The sequence below is a fragment of the Cinclus cinclus genome, chromosome 31, assembly GCF_963662255.1.
Source record: "Cinclus cinclus chromosome 31, bCinCin1.1, whole genome shotgun sequence".
Classification (NCBI taxonomy): domain Eukaryota; kingdom Metazoa; phylum Chordata; class Aves; order Passeriformes; family Cinclidae; genus Cinclus; species Cinclus cinclus.
In genome coordinates this window covers 884,462-904,390 of record NC_085076.1, presented here as the reverse complement: position 1 = coordinate 904,390, position 19,929 = coordinate 884,462, and the positions used below count along the sequence as shown (strand labels likewise).

Genomic DNA, 19,929 nt, shown 5'->3' with positions numbered 1-19,929 from the left:
GTCTCACCAAGCCCAAATTCCACTTATTCAGGTCATTTTTGTGACCTATTTGTTAATGCAGTCTGAGCCTAGAGAAGAGAACTCAGATTTCTAGTAATGATTACAGAACAGTTCCATATGTACAGAACATAATTTCCCTGATCCTTTTGAATAACAGATGCACTTATGCAATGTATTAAAATTTCCTTTCTCTTCCTTTTAGTTGTATAAAAAGCCAGATGTCCCACTTTATAAAAAAATCCGTTCCAGTAAGTAAAATCTTATTACTAAACTGTGATAACTGTGGAATTTTCATGTGACACCCTCCTTTCTGTCCTGCTCTTTGTCCTACCAAAGACATTTCCACCTGGTTTTTTTTTTACTTTACTGATTGGAATGAAAATACTGTAGATAAACAGTTCTGTTTTTTCACCTGAAAAGAATTCTTTTCCCTATTTGGGTTTGTTTTCTCTTTTTTTTTTTTTTTTTCCCCTCCAGATGTCTATGTGGATGTCAAACCTCTCTCTGGCTACGAGGCCACCACCTGTAATTGTAAGAAACCAGAGGATGACAGTGGGAAGGGCTGTGTGGAGGATTGTCTGAACAGGTTAGCAATGGATTATTTCTCATCAGCTCATCATCTCCTAGGAAAAGAGTTGTGCTGGATGCACCCCAGCAACAAAGGCATCATCCCAGGGAGGGAAATTCCCAATCTGACCCTCTGGTCACACTCTGGGGTCCCAGTGTCACCTCAGATTGTCACTGCTGAGACTGGGGCCCCTTCACAGTGACCCAACAGGGCCCTGCTGGACCTCCCCACACTCCCAGCTGGTCCCAGTCAGACCAGTTCCCTCCCAGTTCAGCCCCAGGCTCTGGGGCTCTCCACCCTTGGATGGTGGAGCAGGCACAGGAACAGCTCCAGCTGCTGGCCCTGGGGAGGGACTCTGGGCTCCTGTTCCTCCCATCTGGGCTCCTGTCCCCCCTCTCCTGGGCTCCTGTCCCCCCCTCTCCTGGGCTCCCGTCCCCCCTCCTGGGCTCCCGTCCCCCCTCCTGGGCTCCTGTCCCTCCCTGGGCTGTGCCCAGGGCACTGGGGGGGCCTCAGAGTGGCCACTTGGCCTTGGGCAGGCAAAGGGGCAGTGCCAGGTCCAGCCCCTTGCCCCTCCCAAGGCACAACCTACAAGAGCTGCACCTGCACCAGGTGATTCCTCAGCACTGCCCTACCCTTTTCTCCAGAGGAAGAGCCCATTAAAATATCAATTTTGCCCTTTGAATAGCAGTGAGAGCCAGGCAGGGAATCACTGTGTGAATTAAACCTTGAAACAGTTATTGAATAACTTCTGTTTTGTTTAATTTGTTATTATTTATTTCTTTACGTATTGATTTATTATAGATTCGTGTATACATTATACATAAAATGTTGATTTTTATACTGATTTATAAATTGATTTTTATATTTATTTTTGAATTATATACTATAATATTATAAATTATTTATAATTATACTTATTTATGTTATTATTTCTGTATTTCTATCTCACTTTCATATATTGATTTATGATTGATTTTCCTTGCATGACAGATCCCAAAGGGTTCTCTTCCCCTCCATTTACCTTCTCTGTTGTCTCTTTTAGGATGATCTTTGCAGAGTGTTCCCCCAACACCTGCCCCTGTGGGGAGCAGTGCTGCAACCAGCGCATCCAGAGGCACGAGTGGGTGCAGTGCCTGGAGAGGTTCCGGGCTGAGGAGAAAGGATGGGGTATCCGTACCAAAGAACCCCTGAAAGCAGGACAGTTTATCATTGAATATCTGGGAGAAGTTGTTAGTGAGCAAGAATTCAGGTAGAAATATTTATTTGCTGCTTTAGCATGGAAGGCTCATAAATGATTTTTAGCATCTGTGGTTGTGGTTGGGATATCCTCAGGAGGGAACAAAGAGGAGGATGAAGGGGAAGAGGAAGGCTTAGAGTTCTGGATTTTCAGTTAACCAAGTTTCTCTCAGTCCAGTAGAGAGGGGTGATCAATGTTTGAAAGCTGCCTCATCTGCCCTGCAAATGTGACTGAATCTATAATGAGAACTCTGCAGAATTTGGGCTGCATCAGGTAGAACTGAAAGGCAGAGTGGGGCTGGAAGGGGCATGGGCTTCTGCAGAAAGATGCGAAGGAAAAAAGAACAAATGATAACCATTGAAAAAAAGAAATTGTCTTGTTAACTCAGTGGCATCGTGGGATATTTGGAGGGATTTGCTGATCTCAGAACTCCACCAGAAGGCAGCTGCACTCTCCTTATACAGGGATAGGCACTAACAGGGACTCCTGTCCCTGTGCTCTTGTGATCCATGGGTGGGATTCCAGAACCTGCCCACTCCCCAGGAGGAAGCTGGACACGTGCATACACAGACACCCCAAGGAGTGTATACTTGCATTTTCTCTTCCATACACAGGTTACCAACATGAAATGTGTACAAATAATCTGCAGAACCCAAAAGGGAGCATTCCAGAAGAGCAAATTTCTAAATTCTAACCCTGTCAGTGGCCTTGACTTATAAAAATAGGTACAATAATGGTTTTCCTCCATCTCTAGGTGTACGGGTCTATAAAATGTGAAATATTATCATTGCTTTTTCTTCCAAACCCTCTGTGAGATGTGCTCTTACTGTGTCACTCCTGTCTGTGGACAAGCAGAATCACAAGACTCTTTCTGTGTTGCTGCACAGGAACCGGATGATTGAGCAGTACCACAACCACAGTGACCATTACTGCCTGAACCTGGACAGTGGCATGGTCATCGACAGCTACCGCATGGGCAACGAGGCTCGCTTCATCAACCACAGCTGCAACCCCAACTGTGAGATGCAGAAATGGTGAGCAGAGGGATTCTGCTCCCTGGGAGACTGCTGAGAGAGAGAGAGGGAGAGAGAGAGAGAGAGAACCACTTCATGTGAGGGAGTCAGATCTAAAAATAGGGAGGGGAATCAAGCTGTAAATAATCCTTACGTGGTGCTCACGTTGCTCAAGAGAAGTCATGTAGTGTTTGTTGGTGAGTGCTGGATGCTTTGGAGACAGGATCCAAGTTTGCTGGCAGATCCAGCACTGCTGGTTGTCACACTGGGACAGTTCCCTACCAGTATTACTGGTTACACTGGGCTGTTTCCCTCCCAGTATTGCTGGTTTTCACACTCTTTTAACATGCTGCAAATCTTGAAGCCTGGGTAATGCTCTAAAATCATCTGTCTCTATATATACCTTTCTTTTCGACAGTTAAAATATTTTTTTTAAGCAGGGAAAAAGGGAAATAGTCAGATTCTAGCACACCCTGTGTCATACCAGCACTTTGTGAGAGGCAGACTAGGAGGAAGTGCTGCTGGGGGATTTTAGTGAGTGATTTGCAGGGGAATGCAGATAGTGGAACAGGAGTCACAGTGGGGACAGTACATCAGAGTAGCTCTTGGTTCTCAGATAATTCTAGGTGCAGGTGAGAGTAAAGTTTTAAATTTGAAAATTCAACACAAAATAAAAGAACTGAAGAGACCAAGGGAGAGAATTCTTGCCCCCCCTGCCCTGCTCAGGTGAGACCCCTCCTGCAGAGCTGGGGTCCCAGCACAGGAAGGACGTGGAGCTGTTGGACTGGGTCTGGAGGAAGCACCAAGTTAATTAGAGGGACGGAGCAGCTCTGCTCTGAGGAAAGGCTGAGATAATTGGGATTGTTCAGCCTGGAAAAGAAGAGCTCCAAGTGACCTAATTGTGTCCTTCTAGTACCTAAAGGAGCTGCAGGAAATACGGAGAGAGACTATTTCCAAGGGCCTGGAGTGACAGGACAAGGAGCAGTAGTTTCCCACTGCCAGAGGGCAGGGTTAGGTGGGATTTTGGGAAGGAATTGTTCCCTGTGAGGGTGGGGAAGCCCTGGCAGGTTCTGCCCTTTGTAAATGGGGTGTTCACTTTTTAACCTTCAAACTTCATTGTGAGAGATAAAAGAACTGCACAAGCATAACCCAGGGCACATCAGAGGTGTTACTGCCTGTCTCTAACACTGCCACTCTGTGCACAAAGATAATTTTATGTCTAATTTTTCTGGGTATTTGATTGTATTTTCCCCACAGGTCTGTGAATGGTGTATATAGGATTGGGCTGTATGCACTCAAGGACATGCCTGCTGGGACTGAGCTCACCTATGACTACAACTTCCACTCATTTAATGTTGAAAAACAGGTAAAAACCCACTGTGAGACCTTGACAAATCTCACTAAGGCATAACACTTCTATAAAGTGTAAAAGTTAACAAAACCTGTCATGTTGTATTAGGCAGAAAATGCTCTTTTTAATATTGAGAGAAAATCTAAATGCTTGGGGTTTATTGGAATTTTTTTTCCTTGAAGCAACTCTGCAAATGTGGCTTTGACAAATGCAGAGGAATAATTGGGGGTAAAAGTCAACGCATGAATGGACTCTCAAGCAAAAGCAACCAGCCTGTGAGCACCCACAGAAGACCTGGGCGGTCGAAAGAGAAGAGGAAGTCAAAGCACAAACTAAAGAAGAGAGTAAGTAGGAAAGGCAGAGTTTGGAGGGGTGAGGTTGATGGCAAATCAGGCTCCGCCACCAGACCAAAAACTGGTGTTTTTGTAAGTTTTAAACTTGAAACAGAAATGCACACTTTAAATAGAAATATAATAGAGTAATGCTTTAGGTTGTGTCCCAGGGACTGCTTTGGCTGCTTTGCTGGGTTCTTGGCACAGTTTTTCCTGTCTATCAGAACAATCTGTTTTCCAGAGGGGCCACATCCCTGAGGAACCCAGTGAAAGTGTGAACGCCCCAACCAGGCTGACACCTCAGCTGCAGATGAAGCCCATGTCTAACAGGGAAAGGTAAGGGCTGATTTCAGAGGAATTTGCCTCAGAAATGGAGTGCTGTGCAAATATTGATGTCTTCTTCTATAAGTGGGGCATCCTGGAATTTCTGAGGATACTCCTTTACCAACCAGGCTGGACTTCATCTCCACTGAGGCAAGAAGACACAAGACTGCACCTCTGAATATCCAGCTTTTTCCCCACGTTAAACAATTAATTTTCCAATAAAAAGCAATTCTTGACTAGCTCCCTGATTTCTGCAGGAATTTTGTGCTCAAACACCACGTGTTCCTGGTGCGGAACTGGGAGAAGATCCGGCAGAAGCAGGAGGAGGTGAAGCACGTCAGTGACAGCATGCACAGCTCGTCGCTCTACACGCGCTGGAACGGCATCTGCCGCGACGACGGCAACATCAAATCAGGTGAGGCCCCTCAGCCTCCCCCAGTGCTCACCTGGGACACTGGTGGAACGGCAGTGGGAGTTTTGTACCACTTCGTTAGTGGTTTGGTTTAGTCTCTTTTGCCTTTACTTAGAGCTGGGATTAATGAATACACAGTGGAAATGGATTTTCTCGTGTTCGGGGTTGGTTGTTTATTAAATCTTCTCAAAAAGTACGGAGCGTCTGATAGCATTTCTAGCTGCCTGCTAGAAGCAAGGAAAATGGAGGAAGATCTAGCTGCTACAAAGTCTCTTAAAGCTAAACAGTCCAATAGAGAATTACCACCTATATTATTTATACTTTTAACCCAATAATTACATTTCCATGACCCTTAGTGTGACACTGACTGACCAACTAGAAACTACTACCTGAAACCCAGGAAGAAGGAAGAAGAAAGAAGATGAACACTGAAAAAAACAACACCTAAAATCCTCCATCTTGTCCCATACTTATTACTATACTATAAAAACCTCAAATATAAAACTCTTCACCATGTGAAATCACGCATTTCTATTTAACTACACACTCTTGTTTTTAACTCCATCATTCAAATTTAGAAGCCTTCTCCAAGGCCTCAGGTTAAAAGCAGTGTTCTCTAGGGGGTCAGTGCCAGAAAGCACAGAAAGCTCAAAAACCCCCAGGTTTCTGGGATCCAACACGTGGAGAGTTAAACTCTGTGTAAACCCAGTGCAGAGTTCCAGTGGGATCCATACACCTTTTGTAAGTGCTTCTGTTTAACTACACACCTGTGATTTTAACTCCATCACTCAAATTTGGAAGCCTTCTCCTAAGTCTCAGGTCAAAACCAGTATTCTCCAGGGGTCAGTGCCAAAAAACACAAGAAAGCTCAAAAATCCCAGTTTTCTGGGGTCTAACACTGCACAGGTAAAAGCGCCCAGGGAGTCCTGGGGGGAGAAGTTGTCACACGTGGTGTTGCAACAAGAGTGGTTTGTCTGAGGAGGAGAATGGCAGTTAACATCATGGTACTCTGTGCTGTGTTCTGGTTTGCAAGGTGGTGATCAGTCACAGGTTGGACTCTGTGATCTTGGAGGTCTTTTCCAACCCCAGTGATTCCAGGATATCATTCTATATAGGGAAGAAATTTCTGGCTGTGAGGGTGGTGAGGCCCTGGCACAGGTACCCAGAGAAGCTGTGGCTGCCCCTGGATCCCTGGAAGTGTTCCAGGCCAGGCTGGACAGGGCTTGGAGCAGCCTGGGATAGTGGAAGGTGTCCCTGCACATGGCAGTGGTAGAACTGGATGAGCTTTAAGGTCGCTTCCAACCAAAACCAGTAATTCCATGATTTTTCCATGGTTGGATCCCAAAGGAGAAGGGCTGTTTCCTGTTGTCTGTATCCCTAAGCCAGAAAGAGTTGTGTAGATAATTGTCATTTATCCTCATAGTTTCACAGCTTTTGGGCATTTAATGAAGAAAGATTTTTGGTGTGCAATCACTTGTTGGAATGGGGCAAAATATTACTATCAGGGAAAAAATTGCTGTTCCTGTTCCAAAAATAGCCCTGTTGGTGGGACTGTCGTCCTCACAGCCTGGCAGGATTTGGCCCCCAGTGTCAGGCACAGGAGAAGCTGGACAGTGAATATTTTTGGTAAAGTCAATGAGATGTTTCATTTGCTCCAGCAAGATAAAATATTCCATTTAGGAATCCATTTAGGTGAGAACTGACATGGGAGTACAGAACTGAAGCGTCGGATGTTACAACATCTTAGAAAACACCTTCATTTAATAATCCACGGTGGAGTTGCTCCACCAGAGAAGATGCTGTGATTTGACCTGTTACAAATTTCCTTGGAAAGGGATTTCTTGTGTGGAGGTAACCGTGTGTGTGTCCCTCTCTCAGACGTGTTCATGACCCAGTTCTCGGCGCTGCAGACGTCGCGCTCGGTGCGGACGCGGCGCTTGGCCGCGGCTGAGGAGAACCTCGAGGTGGCTCGTGCCGCCCGCCTGGCTCAGATCTTCAAGGAGATATGTGACAGCATCATATCCTACAAAGGTGAAGGTGATTCTCTTCTTAAAAAAAAAAAGAAAAAAAAATCTCAGTGGGTATGTTTTCAACCTCTGGAAATGGATTCTCTAAATTGGAAATGCTAGGAAAAGATGGAATGTTAAATAATTACTGGGTTTTTAAAATTTCTCCCCTTACCAGTAATCACTGTGCTTTAGCCTCAACCCCCTGCTTTATCACCAGAATCTGGAGATGTTGCTGTCCTTTGAAAAATACCAGAAAAAATCAGAAACTGTCATCTTTGTGCTACCTGTACTCCAATTACAGCCATCAACATCTAGAAATGCAGAAGCATTTCAATTCCCGTGGCTCAGAGAGCAGAAAAGCCTTTTTTTAACCCAGACCGAACGTTGTTAGTTGCTTTTCTTTGGAAGCTTCACTCCAGTGGTGTCACTAAACTCTGTTCGTGTTGCAGACTCCTCCAGGCAGGCACTCGCAGCTCCTCTCCTGAACCTGCCTCCAAAGAAAAAGTAAGTGCTGCCTTCCCAGAGATGCTTTCTCTGATGGATTTGCACAGTGGGAATTGCTGGTGAATCTGACATTGTGCCAACATTCCTCTTGTAGAAATGCAGACTATTATGAAAAGATCTCTGACCCCTTGGACCTTGCCACAATTGAGAAGCAGATCCTGACTGGCTACTACAAAACTGTGGAAGCTTTTGATGGGGACATGCTGAAGGTCTTCAGGAATGCAGAGGTGAGGCTCTCTCTGGCCTGAAAGCTGCTGCACTGGCAGCAGGGATGTGCCCTCCTTTAATGCTCTTAGAGGAGTAAAAGAAGAAATTTATTCTGGAGAAAGAGAACTTGTGCTGATCCATTCCTGATAGGCTTCAGTAGCAAATCATGAGCTCTTTGACTACCTTAGGTCAGAAAGAAGGTCAAGGACATTGATGAATAGCTGACCTAAAGAATCTTTTCCTTTTGGAAGGGGTCCCTGTTTTTCAGTATCAGATATCAAGGAATCACAGAATTATAGAATGGTTTGGGCTGGAAAGGACCATAAAGCTCATCCTATTCCACCCCCTGCCATGGGCAGAGACACTTTCCACTATCCCAGGTTGCTCCAAGCCCTGTCCAGGCCTCCAGCCTGGCCTTGGACATTTCCAGGGATCCAGGAGCAGCCACAGCTTCTCTGGGCATTCTGTGCCAGGGCCTCACCACCCTCACAAGGAAGAATTTCTTTCATATATCCAACCTCAATTTCCCCTTTTTCAGTCTGAACCCATTCCCCCTTGTCCTGTCACTCCAGTTCCTGATGAACAGTCTCTCTTCAGCTTCCCTGGGGCCCCTTCAGATCCTGCAAGGGCCTCTGAGGTCTCCACACAACTTTCTCTTCTCCAGCCTGAACATTCCCAGCCCTCCCAGCCTGCCTCCATAGAGGAGGGGCTCCAGTCCCCTCAGCAACTTCGTGGCTTCCTCTGGACTTGCTGCAACAGTTCCATGTCCTTCCTACAAGAATCCCTTTCCTTGATCTGCTGCCCATGTTCCTTTGGATACAGCCCAGGACATGAGTGCTTTCTGGGCTGTGAACACACATGGCCAGGGCCATGAGTTGAGTTTTGGTCACCCATCACCCCAAATCCTCCTCCCAGGGCTGCTCTCAGTTCCTTCCCCTGCCCATGTCATATCCATGGACCTGCTGCCAGAGTTAGGAGGGGGACAGGAAGGTGCACCCCAGTGTAAGAGCTGAAACACTCCAGGTTGCTCTTTAAAATGCTGTTTATTGTATCCAGAGGATACAGCAATTCACAGGTCCTGGATGACAAGAACCCAGCCCGCAGTCTTTTCAGCCACAGCTGTGGGTTAGTCTGAAGCCAACTCTAGTTCTGGTTACAATGCATTATATACTTTTATTTTAATACATAACAACCAATCCATACCTTTACTATTACCTATAGCCTATCATAACTCCTAACATTGCCATTAATGTTACTATTTTCCAGTCACAAAAAGTTAGTGTGTTACAGTTTACACTAGAAGTTATTTTTCAGTTGTCTTGCAGTGGAAAATTCTGAGATCTTTTTTCTACTTGCAACATTGGCAGTCTTGTTTGCCTGTAGATTCTTTTTGTTTGGTAAAAACATCTTTTGTTTGAGGTGGATTTATAATTTGCTCTGAGTCATAAAAACCCCTTTCAACTCACATACTAACATTCCCTTTGCCTTCTTAGTTATCCAGTGAGACTGGCTCAACAATTCTTTTCTTCTATATCAAAACTTGCTTTCATTTCTATTCCTTCTCCAGATTCTACATTCAAAGATCTGTTATACATACATATCTGTAAGACCTTCCTGTTAAACCCCTATCCATCCCAGCACCCCAAGTTTGGGGCTGCACCCTCCCAGGAGTGCACAGACAGGAGCTGCACGCGACTTGAAAAATAAAGCTCTTTTTGGTTTTGTTTTGTTTTTTCATTTTTACAGAAATACTACGGGAGGAAGTCCCCGACAGGGAGGGACGTGTGCAGGCTGCGCAAGGCTTACTACAATGCCAGGCACGAGGCCTCAGCCCAGATTGATGAGATCGTGGGGGAGACGGCGAGCGAGGCCGACAGCAGCGAGACCTCGGTGTGCGACAAGGACAACGGGCACGAGAAGGACGAGGACGTCATCCGCTGCATCTGCGGCCTCTACAAGGACGAGGGGCTCATGATCCAGTGTGAAAAGTGCATGGTGAGGTCCCCCAAGGGAGCCTCGTCTCTCCTCTTCTTCTCCACAGCAAGTGGAACTTTTTACCAGCTGTTCCCGTGTGCTTGGTAGCGTTAATTAACTCTTCAGGCCTTTTGGTGCCTCTCCACAAGAGGAGAGATTGTCTTTTCACAGAGAAAATGCAACTCGCATTGAGCAGGGGAGCTGAAACTGCCTCAGCTCCTGCCCTCTGGAGAGAGAGATTAATTTTAAAATTTTGGGCTTTTACACTTACTGTTGCATTAAGATCTTGCCTGTCTGCTGACATGGTGTGAAATAATTCATAGAAAATCTTGAATTTCCTGTGTGAAGCTCATTTTCTTGCTTTCCTTAATATTTGTTGTGAAAATGCAGTTGGCAGCTATAATCTGTGCTAGGACTTTGTGACTGGGCTGTGTCTGTTTTTCCAGGTCTGGCAGCACTGTGACTGCATGGGTGTGAATTCAGATGTTGAACACTACCTGTGTGAGCAGTGTGAACCTCGAGCTGTGAACAGGGTAAAACAAGACTCTCCTTCCTATTACTCTTATAAACTACAGCAGCTCCTTAGGAGGGTTTTTTTTGTATTTATATTAGAATTTGTATCTTTTGGGATTGGTGAAGCTTCCTTGATTTAGGTTCAGTTCCATGAGGGGTCAGTTTTTCCTCTGAAAAGTGTGGCAGCCCAATTTTGGACTGATCATGGTGGGCAGCTCAGGATTCCCTTTCTTTTTTTTCCCTGCAGGAGGTTCCTATGATCCCTCGCCCCCACTATGCCCAGCCTGGCTGTGTTTATTACATCTGCCTGTTGAGGGATGATCTGCTGCTCCGCCAAGGTACGTGCTGGCTCTGGGCCTGCTGGCCTTTCCATCAGGGTGCAGGGATCTCTGTCAAAAATACTTCCATCTTTCACAAGTGGAAGCTGCTCTCTCTGTGGTACTGGGAGTGATACACAGTGAGAGTTCTCACAGGCTGTTGATGAAGAAATGTTAATTAGTGCAGCCAGGGCTGTCCTGACCAGGGGAGGATGATGCTTACCCAACTGCTGGTAGTTAACATTTAGAAGTAAAGGCCAAGAAGGGTGTTAGACCTCCAGTGTTTTAGTGCAGAATGGTCATTAAGACATCCAGCTCATTGCTTATGTTTTCCCTAAAGCTTATCTCTTCTGAGCTGTACTCTGAATTTCTGAATCTCTCTGAGGCAGCTGCCACAGCCACACAGTTCAGCTCACCGATTATTTTTTTTTATTTCATCCTACAGATACACACAAGGTTAGAAAGATCCCTTTATCATTATTAGGAAACTGGTCTTGAATGAGTAAAAACAGTTGATAAGTTTGCTAGAGGGGAATAGGAGAGCCTTCAGGAAAACGGGGAATTAAAAAAGGTCAAAGAGCAACATATTCTTTATCCCACTTGAAAGATTCTGGAATTTGCGTTCAGTCCTCCTTGTTGGATGATGCTCTGCATTTTCTGTTCTGTCCAGAGTTCAGCCTTTGGGTTTCTCATGTCTTTTTTTTCTGGAGAGTAACTCACTTCAAGGGCTGTATCAGAACTTGCTTTTACATTCTCTGTCGAAATGGATGATGTTTTATCTGGGGCTTGTGGCATCTTCCAGGTGTTCAGAGCATTAAGATCATTTCTGTCACAGTATGTTAGTTTTTACCTGTGTGCCTCTGATCTGATCTTGGTGACCTTAATTAGAGAAATGCCCTTTAAGGAGAGAAATGTCCCTCTGTGGCTGAGCTCTGTGTGCCATCAGCAGGGCACAAAGGAGACCAAACTGCAGCTGTTGGACACCAAATGCCTCTGCAGGCACACGAGCAGATGAAGCAAGTTCCACCACAAGGTGCTGGAGCAGAACATGCAGCTCCAGCAGGGAAAGGGGAAATCCATGGGCTTGTTGCTGCTCTTGAGTTTTCTACCCAGAGTCTTCAGGCAGGACCTTTGCTGTGCTGTGAGTATATCAGGCAGCTTGGAGAGAAACAGCTATTTACTCCCTCTGGTGTCTAAAATTCCACTCCTAATTCCACATTTTCAGGCAAAAGCATGGCCTGCAGCCCTTCAGTCTGTGTGTGGGTTTGCATTGTCCTGGGAAGAAGCTGATGGTGCCACAAAGCCTGAAAGTGCATTGAGCCCAGTGCCTGCCCAGGAGAAGTTGCACATAAACACCAGTTGCAAGCTTGGGAACTGATGTTTTGGAGGAACAAGACTGAAAATCAGTCACACTGCTGTGAGCAAATCCCTCTCATTCAGAGGGATCTCAGGGAGGGTCCTTCAGTTGGTGGTTGCAGAACTTGTTTCTCAATTTCTTGGCAATTCTGCTGGAAGTTGTTGAATATTACACCACAGAAAAGCTTCCTCTGCAAAAATTCCCTAATACCTAAACCCAGGAGATGATGCAAATAAAACAGATCTGATCCATCACATCCTTTGAAGTGAACATGAAGTTCTACCTTATATAGGGATTGATAAACAGGGGTCAGAATGGATCTTGGAAAACCCACATTGCCAGAAGTTGTAAAACATCATCATCCCTGATGCACCAGCAACAGCTGCTATGTTTTCTTCCTTGGAAACTTCCTTTTTGAGGCAGAGGGGCATCTGGAACATCTGTATAAACTGAAATCAAAATCAAGTTTCCTGATCTTTAGAGCAAGAGAGCATCTGTCTTCATCTTATTATTAATGCTCCTTTTTCAGTCAGGCACAATGGTACTGGGGTTGCTTTCTTCTCGTGGGAAGAAGAGTTGGAAAAAGGTTTAAAATTAGGTGCTTTAAAATGTAATGATTTTATTTACATTCTGCTTGGGCCAGTAGCTCTTCTCAGTATGTTTGTTCCTGTTTTTCTAAGAGTCTTTTAGGGAACTCACCTCCCCAGTTTCTTTAAAAGTTAACCTTAAAGTTGTAAAGGGAAGCTGTTGTTATCCCAGTTTTAGCTTAGGTGAGAGGAAGACAGCCAGCTGTATGGTGTGGTCCAAGTGCTGGAGGGAAGGGGTGGATCCAGAGGGACCTGGGATGGCTGGAGAGGTGGGACCATGTGAACCTCATGGATGTCAGCAAATCCCAAATGCAAGGTCCTGCACCTGGGTCAGGGCAATGCCAGGCTCAGCTGCAGGATGGGTGGGAAATGGCTGAGAGCAGCCCTGGGAGGAGGATTTGGGGTGATGGGTGACCAAAACTCAACTCATGACCCTGGCCATGTGTGTTCACAGCCCAGAAAGCACTCATGTCCTGGGCTGTATCCAAAGGAACATGGGCAGCAGATCAAGGAAAGGGATTCTCCCTCTGCTCTGCTTTCCTGAGACTCCACCTGAAGTGCTGTGTCCAGTTCCAGTGTAAGAAGGACATGGAACTGTTGCAGCAAGTCCAGAGGAAGCCACGAAGTTGCTGAGGGGACTGGAGCCCCTCCTCTATGGAGGCAGGCTGGGAGGGCTGGGAATGTTCAGGCTGGAGAAGAGAAAGTTGTGTGGAGACCTCAGAGGCCCTTGCAGGATCTGAAGGGGCCCCAGGGAAGCTGAAGAGAGACTGTTCATCAGGAACTGGAGTGACAGGACAAGGGGGAATGGGTTCAGACTGAAAAAGGGGAAATTGAGGTTGGATACATGGGAGCAATTTCTGCATATGAGGATTCCTTAGGAACATCTTTTAAACTTAGACAAGATTGATACGTGAGATTATATTAATGAAAATAGAATTATTTATGCTTCACTTTAATCCTGAATCTGGTTATAGCAAAACTGGGGCCACGTTGTCCTCGGTGGTTCCCTGGCATCTTTTGCCAAGCTGTGAAACCTGCTCATTAATTAGCAGCAATATCCGTGGAAGGCAAACAGCCATAACTACACATAGGCAAAAACATGGGGAAAAAATAGGGAAAAAAAAAACCCAGGAGTTTAATTATTTAATTTATTTAATGGAATAAAATTTAATGGAATTTTATTTATTTAATTTATTCCATTTATTTAATGGAAACATGAGAAAAATGTTGTACCTGAGTCAGAAAGGCAAAGGAAGTATCAGAAATTGTTATGCACAAAATAGCAGAGTGATTGTGCCTTTCTGTGACCTCCTGCCTGCCCTGTGCTGCTCTGACATCCCATTGCACAGAGGATCTCACTACCTGGAAAAACAAGGATAACAAGGATAATCCCATCTGGATCATCTTTTCTGTGGACACAATGTGCCCAGGTGATTTGGAGGGTGAATGATGGAGGTCTGTGAAATGTGGCTCAGGAAGGTGCAATGATGCAGAAATTAGGGAACAAACAGAAATTAGCTGGCAATAGTTAAACTCTAGGAAGATTTTTTACAAAAGCATAACTAGACTGTGGCAAGCCTTGCCACAGGACAGTGGAGAGGTCAGAGTATAAATGGTTCCAAAAAAGATTAGACAAATTCTTGGAGGAAGGATTAATCCCCAAAGCTTTAGCCTTTGGCTCTGAAAATCCATCAACAGCAGAAAGGCAGCTGGGCAGGGACAGCACAGGGAGGCTTTTCCTTGGCTTGCCTGTTCCTGGGCTTTCTCCTCCTGAGCAGCTGCTGCTGCCCATTTCTCCAGCCAGAACATTCTGCTGTGTGACCTCTGGTCCTACCCAGGGGAGGATTTGTGGCTTGGGACCTCCCAGGTTTTGGTCATTTTTAGGTAAATAACCAAAGAGGTGGAATGTCTTCCCAGCCCTGGAAGATATCCCTGCCCATTGCAGGGGAGTGTGTCTGGATGGTCTTAAATATCCTTTCCAATTCGGGTCATTCTGGGATTTCACAGGTCAGAGCAGAGAAATTAAGGACTAAATTCACTTATGGGAAAAAAATAGTAAATTTAAGTTTAGGGGTTGCCCTTGGGAAATACTTTTTGATTGCCAGCAGTGCCAGTTTTCTCAGTCCTTTCTGCATTCTCTTTACCTTTCCTGAGCTCTACATCTCATTGGAATTCTGCTGGAATAACCAAAGGTTTGGGGCTTCCTGGGACAAGATTTATTTTCTTTATAGTAATCTTCTCTCTAAGTATCTTCTCTCTCAGAGATTTATTCTTTACACATTCCAGCCATCACTAATTCCTACAGCTTTTCCTAATCATGAGTCACATGTTTACATATCCTGTGGTTTGTCATGGTTTTGATTCCTTATAGGTTGGTGTTTTCAGTCTGGGCACGGGAAGTTATGGGTAGTTTTTCTGTAATGCTGCTGTGAAAAAATCGGAGTGTTCTCGGCAGGCTCTGCAGCGTGTTCGTGTCTTTCCTTACGACCCAGCATTAGGTGATTCTGTTGTGTTGGTTTTAATGATGATTTCCTCTGGCTCTGGTGTGCTGGGCTCAGGCCAGGCTCTTCACAGGTGTGACCTTTGTGTCCCTGGACAGGTGACTGTGTGTACCTGATGAGAGACAGCCGCAGGACTCCCGACGGGCACCCGGTGCGGCAGTCGTACCGGCTGCTGTCCCACATCAACCGCGACAAGCTCGACATCTTCCGCATCGAGAAACTCTGGAAAAACGACAAGTACGTGCCAGACAGCCTTCCAGTTTGAGACATGCCACTGGCCTGCCTGTCAGAGAACAGGAATTTTGTGGAAGTCTCGTCTTAAGAATGCGGGAATGAGCAAGGTTCGGGTGTAGAGGTTGGGGAATTCCCAGCTGGAGCCTGGGCTCCGCGACTGCACAGTGGAAACACGGGAGGTTGGAGTTTGAAGCAAAGGATCAGAGATAGAAATGGATGGGTTTCCTCAGTGTTGGAACAGACTGTGGGTGCAGTGACAGCTGTGAGGCCGTTCAGTGCTGTGCCCTGGGAAGTCACAGTCTGCTGTGCCCATGGAAACCACGCTGGGAGTGTTTGCCCTCCCTGCAGGCAGGAAGTGGAATATGGAGCACTTGTGTGACTCAGCTGTTCATCACAGCCAAGTGCAAGAGAGGGAACTCAAAAGGATGCAGGGGGCATGGAGTGAGTTGTGTCACGGGCTGATGTGTGTTTCTGTCCCCTTTGCACCCTCAGAGAGGAGCGCTTTGCCTTTGGCCACCACTATTTCCGTCCACACGAAACGCATCATTCCCCATCTCGCAAGTTCTACCACAACGAGCTGTTCCGGGTGCCCTTGTACGAAATCATCCCCTTGGAGGCCGTGGTGGGGACGTGCTGTGTGCTAGACCTGTACACCTACTGCAAAGGTGAGAATTAAACACATCCCTAAGCATTTGGGCAGTGGGCTGTGGTGGTTTAAACCCTGCTGAAAGCTCAGCACTACCCAGCCACTCTCTTCCCCTGGGATGGGGAGAGAACTGGAAAAAGTTAAAACCCAGGAGTTGGGATAAAAACAATTTCCTGGTTGAAATAAATTAAAATATTGTAGTAATAATGATAGCAGTAGTGGTAATGGAAAGGGAGGTTATAGGAAGAGGGAGAGGTGTCCAGTATCTGAAGGGGCTGGAAGGAAGTTGGAGAGGGGCTCTTAAATTGTGAACTGGAGTGACAGGACAAGGGAACTTTAGGTTGGGTACACAGAGAAAATTCTTCCCTGCGGGGAGGCCCTCGCCTAGGTTGCACAGAGAAGCTGTGGCTGCCCTGGGTCCCTGGAAGTGTCCAGGACCAGGCTGAACAGGGCTGGGAGCACCTTGAGATAGTGGAAGGTGTCCCTGCCCGTGGCAGGGGTGGCACTGAGTGAATTTTAAGGTCCCTTCCAGCCCAAACCTCTCCAGGATTCTGTGAACAAGCTCCAGGAATCACAAGAGATGCCCAGTGCAGTCACTCCCCACCCAAAGCCCAGCCCATCCCCAGCACTGCTTGGGGGATCCCAGCCACCCCCACTGGGCAGGACACTGTGTGCTGTGGAATATCCTCTGGCCAGCTGGGGTCAGCTGTCCTGGCCCTGCTGGCAGAGCAGGGAGAGTTCTGGGCTGAGGGTGAGCACTGCTGGGCACCAATTAACATTGGGGTGTGACCAACATCATCCTCACCCTGAAGCAGGCACAGCTGAAGCAGCCTCTGGGACAAAATCACTCTGTTCTGGAAGCAAGGACATGCACTGGAGTTGCTCCTGCTGTCCAAAGGCTGTGGGGGATGTTTATGTGTTATAGACCTTTGCCCTGGGACAGGAATTCCTGTTTGAAGAGGGACGGCAGTAGGCAGGGAAGAGAAAATTATGTCAGTTGGTAATTGTGTCTGTGAAAGTTTGGGAAGTGTTTGATTAGAGGATGCAGGTTCTCCCCTCAGAGTGACCCAGCAGCATGTCCTGCTGGGGTTCTGAATGAGACAGCAAACAGGGACACAGTGACAGCCCCTTCCTCACTCACAGTGTGATAAAGCACATTTCCCCCTCAGTCCATGACTGTTTTTTTCCTTGTTTTGATGCCAGGGAGGCCGAAGGGTGTGAAGGAGCAGGATGTTTACATCTGTGATTACCGCCTGGATAAATCTGCTCACCTCTTCTACAAGATCCACCGGAACCGCTACCCCGTGTGCACCAAGCCCTACGCCTTCGACCACTTCCCCAAGAAACTCACACCCAAGAGGGATTTCTCAGTGAGTGGGTTTGCTCTCAGCTTCCTTACCTGCTTGTAGGAGACTGATTGAGTTCTGGAAAGCCCCTGACTGTTGATAAATGAAGCTTGGTCAGCCAGAGGGAGCTGATCCTTTAGGTGGGGGTCAGGCTCTGCTCCTAAGGAACAGGGGACAGGACAAGAGGGAAAGGCCTCAAGCTGTGCCAGGGGAGGCTCAGGCTGGACATTGAGAAGGAATTTCCTCATGGAAAAGGGCTGTCAGGCCTTGGCAGGGGCTGCCCAGGGAGGTTTGGAGGGCCCATCCCAAGGAAGGGCTGGAGATGGCACTCAGAGCTCTGGGCTGGGGACAGGATGGGGATTGAGCACAGCTTGGACTGGATGGGTTGGGAGGACTTTGTCAACCTCAGTAATTCCATGATTCTGTCACTGTGCACAGCCTGAGGGAAAAGCTGGCTGGAAGCAAGCTTGGAAAGAAAATTGGGTGTAGTAGAACCTGCAATTGAGAGGCAAAGAGATGCTCAAGGGATGGTGATGGTGAGTTCAGAGAGGGTCTCAGAGCAGGAGAGGTGGCAGATCTGCAAACCTCCTGCAAGTGAGCTCTGCTTTTCCTGGAGCAGAGGTTTTTGTAGTGGCTTTGGAGAAGGTTCCAGACTCATACTGTGCAGAAAGCAAAGATGTTTTCTATCATGATGGTCTGTAGCTTGAAATTTATTTAGAAGATGTGAAGAATCATATAAGTCTGGCTCTAATTTTTCTTACTACATGATTGTGCCTTCTCCTGTGAAGTCTCTTTGAGGTACACCAGCATTTCCAGAGTGTCTTGCATTGGCACTTTCAGAGTATTTGACAGACCAGCACTTCCTTCCCCTGTGAACTTGATTTGGTATTGATCATAATCTTTATTGTTATTGCAGCCTCATTATGTGCCAGACAACTACAAGAGAAATGGAGGCAGGTGAGTCTCCCCTCCCAGATTGTTGAGAAGAGATGAAATAATTCTGTTTGTTTGTTGTGCCCACTCTCCTCCTGCCTCTTTTCTCCTGGGTGCTATGGAAATAAGAAGTTTAAATTATTTAAAGCTCTCTAAGCTTTCAGAGAGATAAAAGAGAACAAGTGAAGAGGGGTAGGCAGCCATAATAATGTACATCAGGAAAAGAAAGGAGCCATTTGAATGTCAGAAAAAGCAGCTGAGTGAGGAGGTGCCCAAAACTGGAGGCTCCAGCCTTCTCCAGATGGAGGAACCCAGGTCCTGGACCTGCTGCCCGTGTCTGTGGGGCAGTCAGAGCCCGGCTCTGGTAGAGACTGCAAGAACATCCCACTAAGGGCTGGGCCAAACTGCTCTTGGAGGTCAAATCTTTTTACAACTGAAAATAAAAAAGCCATTTATTTTTCAAAGCTGCGTTTGGTGCGGTGCAGATGAAGTTACAGCATTGCTGAGTGTGAGTGCAGGGATTGAGGGAAAAAATTGAGCTGCAGAGAGCCCCTGCCCATGGATGAACCCTGGACTGGGAATTGTCCTTTCAGGTGAGTGAGTGAAAAACCGCTCTTTAACCCCCTGTTCTCCTGCAAGGTCATCCTGGAAATCCGATCGCTCGAAACCACAGATCAAAGACTTAAACCAAGAGGAAGATTCCCTGCCCCTCATGGAGGAGGTGCTGGGGGCCCCTGAGCAGGCTCCAGGGGAGCTGCCCAGCCCCGAGGAGCCCGACAAGGAGCCAGTGCCCAGCGAGAGCTGCGAGACTGAGAAGAAGGGGGGTGAGAACCCCTCAGACACGAGGCCGCTCTGCAGCCCCGAGGAGCGGCGGCACCTCCAGAGGGAGAGGCTGAACCAGATCCTGCTCAACCTCCTCGAGAAAATCCCAGGGAAAAACGGTGAGAGTTCAGCCTCTGGTTGCACAACCCCAGGTTTCCTGCGGGTCTGGGGTGACTCTGCTGAGCTGTGTTGATAAAATGAATGTTTTTGTCTGAATTTCTTGCTAGTGGACATTAGGAAAGTCAATTTTCTTTGCAGTCACATTTTCCTTTGCGACAGAAACTCGCTAAATCCAAGTGAAATTTCCTAAAACTTTGACACTGTTTTATATAATATTTTTAAACAAAAACGTTGTATTTTTAAACAAAAACTTTCCATAAACTAATTCCCCCCAACCATTCCACATATCTACAATGGAGAAACTTAACAGACAGGCCAGGAAAGACTGAAGGGAATTTGGAAAGTCTCTTTTGACCCTTCATGAGCTTTCCTTGGGTTCTGAGTACCTGCTGTTGTCTGAGCTGTGGGATAAAGGGACAGGAGTTCCACTGGTGAAGTGTGTCCCTGCTTTTAAATTAAAGCAGGGGATGAGCCCTGTCCAGTCTTCCAAACTCTGGTAATGCCAGGCAGTCAAGGACTGATGCTTAGTTTGGGTTAGGAGGATCTTTGGAAGTTGTCTGGTCCAGCCGTGGCTCAGGGCTTGGGTCACTCAGCACCTTGTCCAGGGATGTTTTAGATTTCC

The 19,929-nt window shown here is 46.7% G+C and overlaps 1 protein-coding gene across 4 annotated transcripts in view; it reads left to right on the top strand.

Annotated features, from left to right (window-relative positions):
* ASH1L (ASH1 like histone lysine methyltransferase) overlaps positions 1-19,929 on the top strand; it is a 67,038-nt gene that overhangs the window by 44,837 nt on the left and 2,272 nt on the right. For 2 of the 4 annotated variants that reach the window (XM_062511650.1, XM_062511649.1), the window contains exons 8-25: positions 478-586; positions 1,611-1,817; positions 2,693-2,839; positions 4,076-4,184; positions 4,352-4,513; positions 4,743-4,837; positions 5,083-5,240; positions 7,116-7,268; positions 7,696-7,750; positions 7,845-7,977; positions 9,704-9,952; positions 10,378-10,464; positions 10,692-10,782; positions 15,305-15,443; positions 15,933-16,105; positions 17,290-17,456; positions 18,349-18,389; positions 19,005-19,306. In XM_062511650.1, coding sequence (XP_062367634.1) covers positions 478-586; positions 1,611-1,817; positions 2,693-2,839; positions 4,076-4,184; positions 4,352-4,513; positions 4,743-4,837; positions 5,083-5,240; positions 7,116-7,268; positions 7,696-7,750; positions 7,845-7,977; positions 9,704-9,952; positions 10,378-10,464; positions 10,692-10,782; positions 15,305-15,443; positions 15,933-16,105; positions 17,290-17,456; positions 18,349-18,389; positions 19,005-19,306 — 2,577 coding nt within the window. The other 2 variants (XM_062511648.1, XM_062511651.1) reach the window with 2 other exon arrangements.